The 15,771-nt window shown below is 42.3% G+C and overlaps 1 protein-coding gene across 5 annotated transcripts in view; it reads left to right on the top strand.

Annotated features, from left to right (window-relative positions):
• The window catches only part of LOC110490603 (tumor protein 63), a 129,184-nt gene that overhangs the window by 89,845 nt on the left and 23,568 nt on the right, over positions 1 to 15,771 (top strand). For all 5 annotated transcript variants that reach the window (XM_036979012.1, XM_036979010.1, XM_036979009.1 and 2 more), the window contains 2 exons: positions 10,327 to 10,513; positions 11,536 to 11,651. In XM_036979012.1, the coding sequence (XP_036834907.1) occupies positions 10,327 to 10,513; positions 11,536 to 11,651 (303 nt within the window). The remainder of the gene's footprint in view (positions 1 to 10,326; positions 10,514 to 11,535; positions 11,652 to 15,771) is intronic.

Below are 15,771 nucleotides of genomic sequence, written 5' to 3'. Positions count from 1 at the left end.
TAACCTACTATAAAGGTATAACTCTGCTACCCTACTACAGAGCTATGACTCTGCTACCCTACTATAAAGGTATAACTCTGCTACCCTACTATAGAGCTATGACTCTGCTGACATACTTTAAGGCGTAGTTAAGTGTTATGTGTAAATGACTGTCTGGTCTATGTGCCCTGATCTAAAGAAGTGTGCTATATAGGGAATAGGGTGTCATTTTGGACATAGGCATTGTGATTAAGTAGTGTTTTCGCTGTGTGTGTAATTTACATTGTGACCAGTGAATGGCTCATAATTACATAGTAACACATGAGAGAGGGCCGCACCCTGCCTGGGAGACGAGAAGAGAGGAGGAGAGCCACTTGAGCACATCAGTCAACTGCTGCGTGTGTGTGTGTGTGTGTGTGTGTGTGTGTGTGTGTGTGTGTGTGTGTGTGTGTGTGTGTGTGTGTGTGTGTGTGTTTGTGTGTGTGTGTGTGTGTGATTTAACCTTTCAGCAGCAGCTCCTGAGCAAACATAGTTGCATGCTCAAAGTTTGTGGCTTGAGGGCTGGGATGGTTTATCTTCATCTGTCTGGCTGTGTGTGTGTGTGTGTGTGTGTGTGTGTGTGTGTGTGTGTGTGTGTGTGTGTGTGTGTGTGTGTGTGTGTGTGTGTGTGTGTGTGTGTGTGTGTGTGTGTGTGTGTGTGTGTGTGTGTGTGTGTGTGTGTGTGTGTGTGTGTGTGTGTGTGTCTCTAGAGTATGCAATGTCAGCAGTCTTAAAACAACCATCATCTTCTGCCTTGAACGTGGCAGATACTGAGAATACTTTATGTTTCATATCTCGGGTTGCCCTTAGCAAAACAAATGGTCAATTATTCACAAGCACTGAATCTCCCCTTTACGGCCATCGATATTGATCGCTCTCTCTCTCTCTCTCTCTCTCTCTCTCTCTCTCTCTCTCTCTCTCTCTCTCTCTCTCTCTCTCTCGCTCTCTCTCTCTCTCTCTCTCTCTCGCTTGCTCTCTCTCTCTCCTCTCTCCCCTCTCTCTCTCCTCTCTCTCCTCTCTCTCTCCCTCTCCTCTCTCTCTCCTCTCCCCCCCACCCCTCTCTCTCTCTCTGTCTCTCTCTCTCTCCTCACCTCTCTCTCTCCTCTCTCCTCTCTCTCTCTCTCTCTCCTCTCCCCCCTCTCTCTCTCGCTCTCTTGCTTTCTTCTCTCTCTCTCCTCTCCTCTCTCTCTCCTCTCTTCGCCTCTCTCCCCCCCTTTCTCGTCATATCTACATACATGTTTCCCCAGGCAACGGAATCTCTCCTCATCAACATAACTGACATTCACGTCAATATAAACTCAACAAAATAAGAAAACGTCCTCTCACTGTCAACTGCGTTGATTTTCATTTATTTTCATCTGTAAATATTTGTATGAACATATCAAGATTCGACAACTGAGACATTAAACTTTAACAAGTTCCACAGACATGTGACTAACATAAATAGAATAATGTGTCCCTGAACAAAAGGGGGGGTTCAAAATCAAAAGTAACAGTCAGTATCTGGTGTGGCCACCAGCTGCATTAAAATCAAAAGTAACAGTCAGTATCTGGTGTGGCAAACAGCTGCATTAAAATCAAAAGTAACAGTCAGTATCTGGTGTGGCCACCAGCTGCATTAAGTACTGCAGTGCATGGACTGCACCAGATTTGCCAGTTCTTACTGTGAGATGTTACCCCACTCTTCCACCAAGGCACCTGCAAGTTCCCGGACATTTGTGGGGGGGAATGACCCTAGCCCTCACCCTCCGATCCAGCAGGTCCCAGACGTGCTCAATGGGATTGAGATCCGGGCTCTTCGCTGGCCATGGCAGAACACTGACATTCTTGACTTGCAGGAAATCACGCACAGAACGCGCAGTATGGCACGAGCTGTACGAGCTGGTGGCATTGTCATGCTGGGGGGGGGGGGTCATGTCAGGATGAGCCTGCAGGAAAGGTACCATATGAGGGAGGAGGATGTCTTCCCTGTAACGCACAGCGTTGAGATTTCCTGCAATGACAACAAGCTCAGTCCGATGATGCTGTGACAAACCGCCCCAGACCATGACGGACCCTCCACTTCCAAATCGTTCCCGCTCCAGAGTACAGGTGTAACGCTCATTCCTTCGACGAGGAATCCGACCATCACCCCGGGTGAGACAAAACCGCGACTCATCAGTGAAGAGCACTTTTTGCCAGTCCTGTCTGGTCCAGCGACGGTGGGTTTGCATCCATAGGCAATGTTGTTGCCGGTGATGTCTGGTGAGGACCTGCCTTACAACAGGCCTACAAGCCATCAGTCCAGCCTCTCTCAGCCTATTGTGGAGAGTCTGAGCACTGATGGAGGGATTGTGCGTTCCTGGTGTAACTCGGGCAGTTGTTGTTGCCATCCTGTACCTGTCCCGCAGGTGTGATGTTCGGATGTAACGATCCTGTGCAGGTGTTGTTACACGTGGTCTGCCACTGCGAGGACGATCAGCTGTCCGTCCTGTCTCCCTGTAGGGCTGTCTTAGGCATCTCACAGTACGGACATTGCAATTTATTGCCCTGGCCACATTTGAATTCCTCATGCCTCCTTACAGAATGCCTAAGGCACGTTCAAGCAGATGAGCAGGGATCCTGGGTATCTTTCTTTTGGTGTTTTTCAGAGTCAGTAGAAGGGCCTCTTTATTGTCTTAAGTTTTCATAACTGTTACCTTAATTGCCTACCGTCTGTAAGCTGTTAGTGTCTTAACGACCATTCCACAGGTGCATGTTCATTAATTGTTCATGGTTCATTGAACAAGCATGTGAAACTGTGTTTAAACCCTTTACAATGAAGATCTGTGAAGTTATTTGGATTTTTATGAATTATCTTTGAAAGACAGGGTCCTGAAAAAGGGACGTTTCTTTTCTTGCTATCTATCATACATTCACATGGGGGAAACAGTCGGCCACTATCAATCTGCAAGGTTTTTTAAAATATCAAGGACCCCTCCTTACTGACTGGTTGGTAATATCTAGGCCCCCTCCTCCCTTACTGACTGGTTGGTAATATCAAGGACCCCTCCTTACTGACTGGTTGGTAACATGAAGAACCCCTCCTCCCTTACTGACTGGTTGGTAATATCAAGGACCCCTCCTCCCTTACTGACTGGTTGGTAATATCAAGGACCCCTCCTCCCTTTCTGACTGGTTAGTAATATCAAGGACCCCTCCTCCCTTACCGACTGGTTGGTAATATCAAGGACCCCTCCTCCCTTACTGACTGGTTGGTAATATCAAGAACCCCTCCTCCCTTACTGACTGGTTGGTAATATCAAGGACCCCTCCTCCCTTACTGACTGGTTGGTAATATCAAGGACCCCTCCTCCCTTTCTGACTGGTTAGGAATATCAAGGACCCCTCCTCCCTTACCGACTGGTTGGTAATATCAAGGACCCCTCCTCCCTTACTGACTGGTTGGTAATATCAAGAACCCCTCCTCCCTTACTGACTGGTTGGTAATATCAAGGACCCCTCCTCCCTTACTGACTGGTTGGTAATATCAAGGACCCTCTCCTCCCTTACTGACTGGTTAGGAATATCAAGGACCCCTCCTCCCTTACTGACTGGTTAGGAATATCAAGGACCCCTTCTCCCTTACTGACTGCTTTCTCAGTGCAACTCCAGAGTAATTACCCTTTTATAAGAGCAGTGGTTATATATATATACTCTTGTCTTATAGCAGTGGTTATATATATATATACTGTTGTCTTAGTGCAGTGGCAGAGTAGTGTACTTGGTCTGACACATCTAGCCCTACAGAAGTCTATTCATCCTGTTGTAGAGGACTGCTTCACAATGAGGTTAGTTTGGTTTGCTAGCTAGAGGGATCATCCTGGAGAGGATCCTTGCCAAGTACAGCCTGCTTGTGTAAGAATATTAAAAGTTATCCTAGACAGATGCTGGGATGGGCTCCTTTCACTGCAACACAGCTTAACAGAGATGGAATTTACTGTAGAATCGTTTTTAGAACACAAACACTGCCCCGGGGATGTTTTCACAATGTTCACACAATAATTGTTCCATTTCAAATGCCAACCTGGCAGGACACTTTTTCCTTCTCTTGTGTTTTTCCATGTCTCCTTCACTGGAGGGATTACACAATGTCTGTCCCAAATGGAGCCCTATTCCCAATATAGTGCACTACTTTTGACCAAAGGGTTTTGGAAATGTAGTGCACTATAAATAGTGCCATTTGGGACACATGCAGTGAGTGCATAGTGCTTACACGGAGATGGTAGTAGTAGTAACAGTAGTAGTAGTAGTAGTAACAGTAGTAGTAACAGTAGTAGTAGTAGTAACAGTAGTAGTAGTAGTAACAGTAGTAGTAGTAGTAGGAGTAGTAGTAGTAACAGTAGTAGTAGTAGTAACAGTAGTAGTAGTAGTAACAGTAGTAGTAGTAGTAGGAGTAGTAGTAGCAGTAGTAGTAGTAGCAGTAGTAGTAGTAGTAACAGTAGTAGTAGTAGTAACAGTAGTAGTAGTAGTAGCAGTAGTAGTAGTAGCAGTAGTAGTGGTAGGAGTAGTAGTAGTAACAGTAGTAGTAGTAACAGTAGTAGTAGTAGTAACAGTAGTAGTAACAGTAGTAGTAGTAGTAGTAACAGTAACAGTAGTAGTAGTAGTACGAGTATCAGTAGCAGTAGTAGTAGTAGCAGTAGTAGTAGTAGTAGGAGTAGTAGTAGTAACAGTAGTAGTAGTAACAGTAGTAGTAGTAACAGTAGTAGTAGTAACAGTAGTAGTAGTAGTAGTAGTAGTAGTAGTAGTAGTAGGAGTAGTAGTATTAACAGTAGTAGTAACAGTAGTAGTAGTAACAGTAGTAGTAGTAACAGTAGTAGTAGTAGTAACAGTAGTAGTAGTAGTAACAGTAGTATTAGTAGGAGTAATAATAGTAGTAGTAGTAGTAACAGTAGTAGTAGTAGGAGTAACAGTAGTAGTAGTAGGAGTAGAAGTAGTAACAGTAGTAGTAGGAGTAACAGTAGTAACAGTAGTAGTAGTAGTAACAGTAGTAGTAGTAACAGTAGTAGGAGTAGTAGTAGTAACAGTAGTAGTAGTAGTAGTAGTAGTAGTAACAGTAGTAGTAGTAACAGTAGTAGTAGGAGTAACAGTAGTAGTAGTAGTAGGAGTAACAGTAGTAGTAGTAGTAGTAGTAGCAGGAAAAGTAGTAGTAGTAGTTGTGGTAGTAGTAGTAGTATTAGTAGTAGTAGTAGTGGTGGTAGTATTAGTAGTTGTAGTAGCAGCAGTAGTAGTAGTAGTAGTGGTAGTATTAGTAGTTGTAGTATTAGTAGTAGTATTAATAGTAGCAGTAGTAGTATCAGTAGTAGTAGTAGTAGTAGTATTAGTAGTTGTAGTACTAGTAGTAGCAGCAGTAGTACTAGTAGCTGTGGTAGTATTAGTAGTAACAGTAGTAGTAGTATTAGTAGTTGTGGTAGTATTAGTAGTTGTAGTAGCAGTATTAGTAGTAGTTGTAGTATTAGTAGTTGTGGTAGTATTAGTTGTGGTAGTATTAGTAGTTGTGTTAGTATTAGTAGTTGTAGTAGCATTATTGGTAGTATTAGTAGTAGTGTTAGTAGTTGTGGTAGTATTAGTAGTAACAGTAGTAGTAGTATTAGTAGTTGTGGTAGTATTAGTAGTTGTAGTAGCAGTATTGGTAGTAGTTGTAGTATTAGTAGTTGTAGTATTAGTAGTTGTGGTAGTATTAGTAGTTGTAGTAGCATTATTGGTAGTATTAGTAGTAGTGTTAGTTGTTGTGGTAGTATTAGTAGTAGCAGGAGTAGTAGTATTAGTAGTTGTGGTATTATTAGTAGTTGTAGTATTAGTAGTAGCAGTAGTAGTAGTATTAGTAGTTGTGGTAGTATTAGTAGTTGTAGTATTAGTAGTTGTGGTAATATTAGTAGTAGTAGTAGTGGTAGTAGTAGTAGTAGTATTAGTAGTAGTAGTAGTGGTACAGATCTGAAACTTTTGTTTAGTCAGCATGGTCATGGCTGGAAGAAGCAATTTTGTATTTTCATTCTGACTGAGTTCTTTCTCCTTTCTCTTTCTTAAAGTGCCAGTCAGGCAGAAAGCACATGCATTATTTATGACTGTACGATTTTGTTTGAAATGCCTGAAGGTGAGCAACTTTCTCTGTGTCACTTTCTGTACAGTAGATAGGTAGGACTTTGTGAACCACTCAACTAGGTTTGGCCAATTTCCCGTTTATACCGGGGTATTTCCAAATACACTGCTTATAACTATACTGAACAAAAATGTGAACTCAACATCTAACAATTTCAAAGATTTGACTGAGTTACAGTTCATATGAGGAAATCAGTATATTTTAAATAAATGCATGAGGCCCTAATCTATGGATTTCACATGACTGGGAATACAGATATGCATCTGTTGGTCACCGATACCTTTAAAAATGAGTAGGGGTGTGCAACACATCTCCTTCATCAGGCTGTCTATTGTGGCCTGTTGAATGTCGTCCCACTCCTCTTCAATGGCTGTGTGAAGTTGCTGGATATTGGCGGGAACTGGAACACGCTGTCGTACACGTCAATCCAGAGCATCCCAAACATGCTCAATGGGTGACATGGCTGGTGAGTATTCAGGCCATGGAAGAACTGGGACATTTTCATCTTCCAGGAATTAAGTACAGATCCTTGTGACATGGAGCCGTGCATTATGGAGCCCTATTCCCAATATAGTGCACTACTTTTGACCAAAGGGTTTTGGAAATGTAGTGCACTATAAATGGTGCCATTTGGGACACATGCAGTGAGTGCATAGTGCTTACACGGAGGTAGTAGTAGTAACAGTAGTAGTAGTAGTAGTAACAGTAGTAGAAACAGTAGTAGTAGTAGTAACAGTAGTAGTAGTAGTAACAGTAGTAGTAGTAGTAGGAGTAGTAGTAGCAGTAGTAGTAGTAGCAGTAGTAGTAGTAGTAACAGTAGTAGTAGTAGCAGTAGTAGTAGTAGTAACAGTAGTAGTAGTAGTAACAGTAGTAGTAGTAGTAGTAGCAGTAGTAGTAGTAGCAGTAGTAGTAGTAGGAGTAGTAGTAGTAACAGTAGTAGTAGTAACAGTAGTAGTAGTAGTAACAGTAGTATTAGTAGGAGTAGTAATAGTAACAGTAGTAGTAGTAGTAACAGTAGTAGTAGTAACAGTAGTAGTAGTAGTAGTAACAGTAGTAGTAGTAACAGTAGTATTAGTAGGAGTAGTAGTAGTAACAGTAGTAGTAGTAACAGTAGTAGTAGTAACAGTAGTAGTAGGAGTAACAGTAGTAGTAGGAGTAACAGTAGTAGTAGTAGTAGTAGTAGGAACAGTAGTAGTAGTAGTTGTGGTAGTAGTAGTAGTATTAGTAGTAGTAGTAGTGGTGGTAGTATTAGTAGTTGTAGTAACAGTAGTGTTAGTATTAGTAGTTGTAGTATTAGTAGTAGTATTAATAGTAGCAGTAGTAGTATCAGTAGTAGTAGTAGTAGTAGTAGTAGTAGTATTAGTAGTTGTAGTACTAGTAGTAGCAGCAGTAGGTGTGGTAGTATTAGTAGTTGTAGTAGCAGTATTAGTAGTAGTTGTAGTATTAGTAGTTGTGGTAGTATTAGTAGTTGTAGTAGCATTATTGGTAGTATTAGTAGTAGTGTTAGTAGTTGTGGTAGTATTAGTAGTAGCAGGAGTAGTAGTATTAGTAGTTGTGGTAGTATTAGTAGTTGTAGTATTAGTAGTTGTGGTAATAATAGTAGTAGTAGTAGTAGTGGTAGTAGTAGTAGTAGTATTAGTAGTAGTAGTAGTGGTACAGATCTGAAACGTTTGTTTAGTCAGCATGGTCATGGCTGGAAGAAGCAATTTTGTATTTTCGTTCTGACTGAGTTCTTTCTCCTTTCTCTTTCTTAAAGTGCCAGTCAGGCAGAAAGCGCATGCATTATTTATGACTGTACGATTTTGTTTGAAATGCCTGAAGGTGAGAACACGTCAATCCAGAGCATCCCAAACATGCTCAATGGGTGACATGGCTGGTGAGTATTCAGGCCATGGAAGAACTGGGACATTTTCATCTTCCAGGAATTAAGTACAGATCCTTGTGACATGGAGCCGTGCATTATACCAGCAGCATACCACCCTGCATACCACTGCTGGCTTGCTTCTGAAGCTATGCAGGGTTGGTCCTGGTCAGTTCCTGGATGGGAGATCAGATGCTGCTGGAAGTGGTGTTGGAGGGCCCTCAAATCTTGAGACATCTGTGGCATTGTGTTGTGTGACAAAACGGCACAATTTAGAGTGGCCATTTATAGTCCCCAGCACAAGGTGCACCTGTGTAATAATCAGCTTCTTGATATGCCACACCTGTCAGGTGTAGTAGGGATTATCTTGGCAAAGGAGAAATGCTCACTAACAGGGACATAAACAAATTTGTGCACAACATTTGAGAGAAATACGTTTTTTTGTGCGTATGGAAAATGTCTTGGTATCTTTTATTTCAGCTCATGAAACACGGGACCAACACTTTACATGTTGCGTTTATATTTTTGTTCAGTGTCTAATTGAAGTATAACTATAAGAAATCTAATAAATGATATTCAACTCGGGTTGCTCCAGGCATGCATTTGGAAGGTCCTGTGTTGCTCAGTTGGTAGAGCATGACGCTTGCCACGCCATGGTCGTGGGTGGGATTCCCACAGGGGGGACCCAGTACGAAAATATATGCACTCACTATATGTAAGTCGCTCTGGATAAGATAAGAGCCTCTGGTAAATAACTCAAATATAATGTTTGCTAGATGTCACGCTTCATGGTTACAGCCGAGACATTCAATCCACTTCCTGGTTTGAGATCCCTGTTGCCGAAATAGTTTTTTGTTGTTGTTATTGCTTAAAACAATATAAATCATACTTTAAATAATGTGTGTGGATTCGGTATGGTACAGAAACGGTATGAACATCCGGATACCGCCCAATCCAGGATTCAACTTCTGAGTGGCTGTTAGTGGCGCAGCACTTCCTGTCAGGACGCTTCCATTCCTGTGGTCGATGCATCAACTTTAGTCAGATGCTGTGTCAGACAGGAAGTAAGGTTCAAGGTGTTGCAAACCCCATCTTTGTCTCTGACCTCATCGTTAAAACAGCATCATACAGTACGACCAAATACAACACAGCGTCACTGAGTTAAGTGCTGGTTAAGTAACCTCCGGAATGGAAACACTGTGTCGTGTCCCCTAATCTTGAAGATGAAAGGTGAAAACCAGGCCCAGAGTGAAGGCAGGGCAGTTAATTACGGCACCACTCCTCTGGAAGTGCCTGGCTCCTGCCCCGGAGCTCACTATACCAAGAGACATTAACTAGGTGTGTATCATCTATCCACATACACCTTGGCCTCAACACAACACAAATCCCTATGATGATGGAGAGAGAGAGAGATAGTGAGAGTGAGAGTGAGAGTGTGTGTGTGTGTGTGTGTGTGTGTGTGTGTGTGTGTGTGTGTGTGTGTGTGTGTGTGTGTGTGTGTGTGTGTGTGTGTGTGTGTGTGTGTGTGTGTGTGTGTGTGTGTGTGTGTGTGTGTGTGTGTGTGTGTGTGTGTGTGTGTGTCATAATCACAAGCCTGTCTTTAACCCTCTGTGCTCCAGGGGAAAACAGAAGGGTTACTAGGCAACAGATGTTTTTAAAGGCACTGCTAAACCTGTTAACAGAATGGTTACTAGGCAACAGATGTTTTTAAAGGCACTGCTAAGCATGTTAACAGATGGGTTACTTGGCAACAGATGTTTTTAAAGGCACTGCTAAGCCTGTTAACAGAAGGGTTACTAGGCAACAGATGTTTTTAAAGGCACTGCTAAGCCTATTAACAGAAGGGTTACTAGGCAACAGATGTTTTTAAAGGCACTGCTAAGCCTGTTAACAGAAGGGTTACTAGGCAACAGATGTTTTTAAAGGCACTGCTAAGCCTGTTAACAGAAGGGTTACTAGGCAACAGATGTTTTTAAAGGCACTGCTAAGCATGTTAACAGAAGGGTTACTAGGCAACAGGCAACAGATGTTAACTTGTAATATTGACATTTGTTTTGAAGGCTATAATCTATAATGTGTTGATTATATTTGCTTATAAGCTCACTGTTATTAATTCTAGTATATTGTATTATATTTTAACTTGTCTCCCTCTGTCTCTCTCCAGTACTGACCTGTGTATTTAAACCTGTCTCTCTCCAGTACTGACCTGTCCTCTCTCTCTCCAGTACTGACCTGTCCTCTGTCTCTCCAGTACTGACCTGTCCTCTCTCTCTCCAGTACTGACCTGTCCTCAGTCTCTCCAGTACTGACCTGTCCTCTGTCTCTCCAGTACTCTACAGAGCTGAAGAAGCTGTACTGTCAGATCGCCAAGACGTGTCCCATCCAGATCAAGGTGCTGACCAACCCCCCGCAGGGCGCCGTCATCAGGGCCATGCCCGTTTACAAGAAGGCAGAGCACGTCACCGAGGTGGTCAAACGCTGCCCCAACCACGAGCTCAGCCGCGAGTTCAACGACGGTTAGTTAGTTAGTTAGTTAGTTAGTTAGTTAGTTATGTGTCTCTCTCCTAAATGAACAATAAAAGTGACACAATGTTCTCTCCTTGTTGACTTCAGTGATGGTTAGTTAGTTAGTTAGTTAGTTAGTTAGTTATTTAGTTAGTTAGTTAGTTAGCTAGCTAGTTAGTTAGTTGGTTAGTTATGTGTCTCTCTCCTAAATGAACAATAAAAGTCACACACTGTTCTCTCCTTGTTTACTTCAGTGATGGTTAGTGAGTTGATGTATGTCCCCCTCTCCTAAAGCACTACAGAAAAACAATGTCTCTTATATCAATATAAACAGGGAACAGAAATATAAACGTTTCTTAGCCCTCTCAGATGCTTCCTGTACCATGTCGTTATTAACTAGCCTTAACCATGACCTTATTAACTAGCCTTTACCATGACCTTATTAACTAGCCTTTACCTCTCAGATGCTTCCTGCACTATGACCTTATTAACTAGCCTTTACCATGACCTTATTAACTAGCCTTAACCATGACCTTATTAACTAGCCTTAACCATGACCATATTAACTAGCCTTTACCTCTCAGATGCGTCCGCACCATGACCTTATTAACTAGCCTTAACCATGACCTTATTAACTAGCCTTAACCATGACCTTATTAACTAGCCTTTACCATGACCTTATTAACTAGCCTTAACCATGACCATATTAACTAGCCTTTACCATGACCTTATTAACTAGCCTTAACCATGACCTTATTAACTAGCCTTAACCATGACCATATTAACTAGCCTTAACCATGACCATATTAACTAGCCTTAACCATGACCATATTAACTAGCCTTAACCATGACCTTATTAACTAGCCTTAACCATGACCTTATTAACTAGCCTTTACCATGACCTTATTAACTAGCCTTTACCATGACCTTATTAACTAGCCTAAACTACCATTGATAAGTTATTTATCTACTTTGATATGTAACATGTTTTGGCTGTTTGATAAGCATATGGCATTTTGGGTTGTTTTTGTAGGTCAGATAGCCCCTCCCAGTCACCTGATCCGAGTGGAGGGTAACAACCACTCCCAGTATCTGGAGGACTCCATCACGGGCCGTCAGAGTGTCTTGGTCCCATACGAGCCACCTCAGGTAAAGTCCCTCTCGTTTCCACCAGGCCACAGCTATAGAGATCCTATTAAATTACCAGAGGGGTCAATGTCATAAACCCCTTCAAAGGTTCCAGAATGTGATAATGGGAGCCATATTGGTCAGGGAGAAATCCAAACCCGTCTAATTGGATTGAATGGCAGTAGAGGCATAATCCTGATTTTTTTTTTAATATGCAGGAAAATAAAAGTAGATCATGTGATATATCAGAAATTGTGTAATATAATTGTCGTCATATAATTATAAATACAGTTTATATGGGTTTTATACCAATTTTATATATCCTCTAAAATATATATGTAAATAGACCATAGATGTCGACATTTGAGTTTTCGTGGAAAGCTGTGATATCAGTACTTGTTGCATTTACAACTTGTTAAAGTCCTATCATCAACTGATGTCAGCCTGTGTCTGGCTGGAGACTGACTGCATTGATGAATGCAATGTTGGCATATTGGCAGATAATTTGACAAATCAATGGAATCATTCCTCTAACACCGTCTGGCTAGCTAGCTAACAAACATACAGTGCAAGAAAATCTTCAAATTCATTGTTTTACCCAATGTCTTGTCGCAGCACTGACTGACCACTGACTTACCAACCCCCTGGCCAAAATGGCTGCTCTTATTTACCATCATAAGAGGATTCAGGTCCATTTAGGTTTTCTAATTCTTAATTATTTGGCCACAGCTCAGAGCCCTGCCTCCTGTCTGTTTCCCTTAAAACAGACTGTGTCAGAGCCCTGTCTCCTCCCTGTTAAAACGGACTGTGTCAGAGCCCTGTCTCCTCCCTGTTAAAACGGACTGTGTCAGAGCCCTGTCTCCTCCCTGTTAAAACGGACTGTGTCAGAGCCGTCTCCTCCCTGTTAAAACCGACTGTGTCAGAGCCCTGTCTCCTCCCTGTTAAAACGGACTGTGTCAGAGCCCTGTCTCCTCCCTGTTAAAACAGACTGTGTCAGAGCCCTGTCTCCTCCCTGTTAAAACAGACTGTGTCAGAGCCCTGTCTCCTCCCTGTTAAAACCGACTGTGTCAGAGCCCCTTCTCCTGTCTGTCCCCCTTAAAACAGACTGTGTTAGAGCCCTGTCTCCTCCCTGTTAAAACAGACTGTGTCAGAGCCCTGCCTCCTGTCTGTTTCCCTTAAAACAGACTGTGTCAGAGCCCTGTCTCCTCAGTGTTAAAACAGACTGTGTCAGAGCCCTGTCTCTTCCCTGTCCCCCTTAAAACAGACTGTGTCAGAGCCCTGTCTCCTGTCTGTCCCCCTTAAAACAGACTGTGTCAAAGCCCTGTCTCCTGTATGTCCCCCTTAAAACAGACTGTGTCAGAGCCCTGTCTCCTGTCTGGTTCCCTTAAAACAGACTGTGTCAGAGCCCTGCCTCCTGTCTGTTTCCCTTAAAACAGACTGTGTCAGAGCCCTGTCTCCTCAGTGTTAAAACAGACTGTGTCAGAGCCCTGTCTCTTCCCTGTCCCCCTTAAAACAGACTGTGTCAGAGCCCTGTCTCCTGTCTGTCCCCCTTAAAACAGACTGTGTCAAAGCCCTGTCTCCTGTCTGTTTCCCTTAAAACAGACTGTGTCAGAGCCCTGTCTCCTGTCTGTTTCCCTTAAAACAGACTGTGTCAGAGCCCTGTCTCCTGTATGCCCCCCTTAGAACAGACTGTGTCAGAGCACTGTCTCTTGTCTGTCTCCCTTAAAACAGACTGTGTCAGAGCCCTGTTTCCTGTCTGTGAGTTAATATCTCCTCTCTGTGAGTTAATATCTCCTCTCTGTGTGTTAATATCTCCTCTCTGTGTGTTAATATCTCCTCTCTGTGTGTTAATATCTCCTCTCTGTGAGTTAATATCTCCTCTCTGTGAGTTAATATCTCCTCTCTGTGAGTTAATATCTCCTCTCTGTGAGGTAATGTCTCCTCTCTGTGAGGTAATGTCTCCTCTCTGTGAGTTAATATCTCCTCTCTGTGAGATAATATCTCCTCTCTGTGAGTTAATATCTCCTCTCTGTGAGTTAATATCTCCTCTCTGTGTGTTAATATCTCCTCTCTGTGTGTTAATATCTCCTCTCTGTGTGTTAATATCTCCTCTCTGTGAGTTAATATCTCCTGTCTGTGTGTTAAAATCTCCTCTCTGTGAGTTAATATCTCCTCTCTGTAAGTTAATATCTCCTATCTGTGAGTTAATATCTCCTCTGTCTCCTCTCTGTGAGTTAATATCTCCTCTGTCTCCTCTCTGTGAGTTAATATCTCCTCTCTGTGAGTTAATATCTCCTCTTTGTGAGTTAATATCTCCTCTCTGTGTGTTAATATCTCAATATCTCCTCTCTGTGTGTTAATATCTCCTCTCTGTGAGTTAATATCTCCTGTCTGTGTGTTAAAATCTCCTCTCTGTGAGTTAATATCTCCTCTCTGTGAGTTAATATCTCCTCTCTGTGAGTTAATATCTCCTCTGTCTCCTCTCTGTGAGTTAATATCTCCTCTGTCTCCTCTCTGTGAGTTAATATCTCCTCTGTCTCCTCTCTGTGAGTTAATATCTCCTCAATGTCTCCTCTCTGTGAGTTAATATCTCCTCAATGTCTCCTCTCTGTGTGTTAATATCTCAATGTCTCCTGTCTGTGTGTTAATATCTCCTCAATGTCTCCTCTCTGTGTGTTAATATCTCAATGTCTCCTCTCTGTGTGTTAATATCTCCTTTCTGTGTGTTAATATCTCCTCTCTGTGTATTAATGTCTCCTCTCTGTATGTTAATATCTCCTCAATATCTCCTCTCCGTGTGTTAATACCTCCTCAATATCTCCTCTCTGTGAGTTAATATCTCCTCTCTGTGTGTTAATACCTCCTCAATATCTCCTCTCTGTGAGTTAATATCTCCTCTCTGTGTATTAATGTCTCCTCTCTGTATGTTAATATCTCCTCAATATCTCCTCTCTGTGTGTTAATACCTCCTCAATATCTCCTCTCTGTGAGTTAATATCTCCTCTCTGTGTATTAATGTCTCCTCTCTGTGTGTTAATATCTCCTCAATATCTCCTCTCTGTGTGTTAATATCTCCTCTCTGTGTGTTAATACCTCCTCAATATCTCCTCTCTGTGAGTTAATATCTCCTCTCTGTGAGTTAATATCTCCTCTCTGTGTGTTAATGTCTCCTCTGTCTCCTCTCTGTGTGTTAATACCTCCTCAATATCTCCTCTCTGTGAGTTAATGTCTCCTCTCTGTGTGTTAATGTCTCCTCTCTGTGTGTTAATATCTCCTCTGTGTGTTAATGTCTCCTCTCTGTGTGTTAATACCTCCTCAATATCTCCTCTCTGTGAGTTAATATCTCCTCTCTGTGAGTTAATATCTCCTCTCTGTGTGTTAATGTCTCCTTTGTCTCCTCTCTGTGTGTTAATACCTCCTCAATATCTCCTCTCTGTGAGTTAATGTCTCCTCTCTGTGTGTTAATGTCTCCTCTCTGTGTGTTAATATCTCCTCTCTGTGTGTTAATGTCTCCTCTCTGTGTGTTAATGTCTCCTCTTCCAGGTGGGCACAGAGTTCACCACCATACTGTATAACTTCCTGTGTGTTAATGTCTCCTCTCTGTGTGTTAATGTCTCCTCTCTGTGTGTTAATGTCTCCTCTGTCTCCTCTCTGTGTGTTAATACCTCCTCAATGTCTCCTCTCTGTGTGTTAATGTCTCCTCTCTGTGTGTTAATGTCTCCTCTCCGTGTGTTAATGTCTCCTCTCTGTGTGTTAATGTCTCCTCTCTGTGTGTTAATGTCTCCTCTTCCAGGTGGGCACAGAGTTCACCACCATACTGTATAACTTCCTGTGTGTTAATGTCTCCTCTCTGTGAGTTAATATCTCCTCTCTGTGTGTTAATGTCTCCTCTTCCAGGTGGGCACAGAGTTCACCACCATACTGTATAACTTCCTGTGTGTTAATATCTCTTCTCTGTGAGTTAATATCTCCTCTCTGTGTGTTAATGTCTCCTCTATGTGTGTTAATGTCTCCTCTCTGTGTGTTAATATCTCCTCTCTGTGTGTTAATGTCTCCTCTTCCAGGTGGGCACAGAGTTCACCACCATCCTATATAACTTCATGTGTGTTAATGTCTCCTCTCTGTGTGTTAATGTCTCCTC

The sequence above is a fragment of the Oncorhynchus mykiss genome, chromosome 5 (assembly GCF_013265735.2).
Source record: "Oncorhynchus mykiss isolate Arlee chromosome 5, USDA_OmykA_1.1, whole genome shotgun sequence".
In the NCBI taxonomy this organism is placed as follows: Eukaryota; Metazoa; Chordata; class Actinopteri; order Salmoniformes; family Salmonidae; genus Oncorhynchus; species Oncorhynchus mykiss.
The sequence above is the reverse complement of the archived record's forward strand: the minus strand, read 5'-3'. Positions and strand labels throughout refer to the sequence as shown.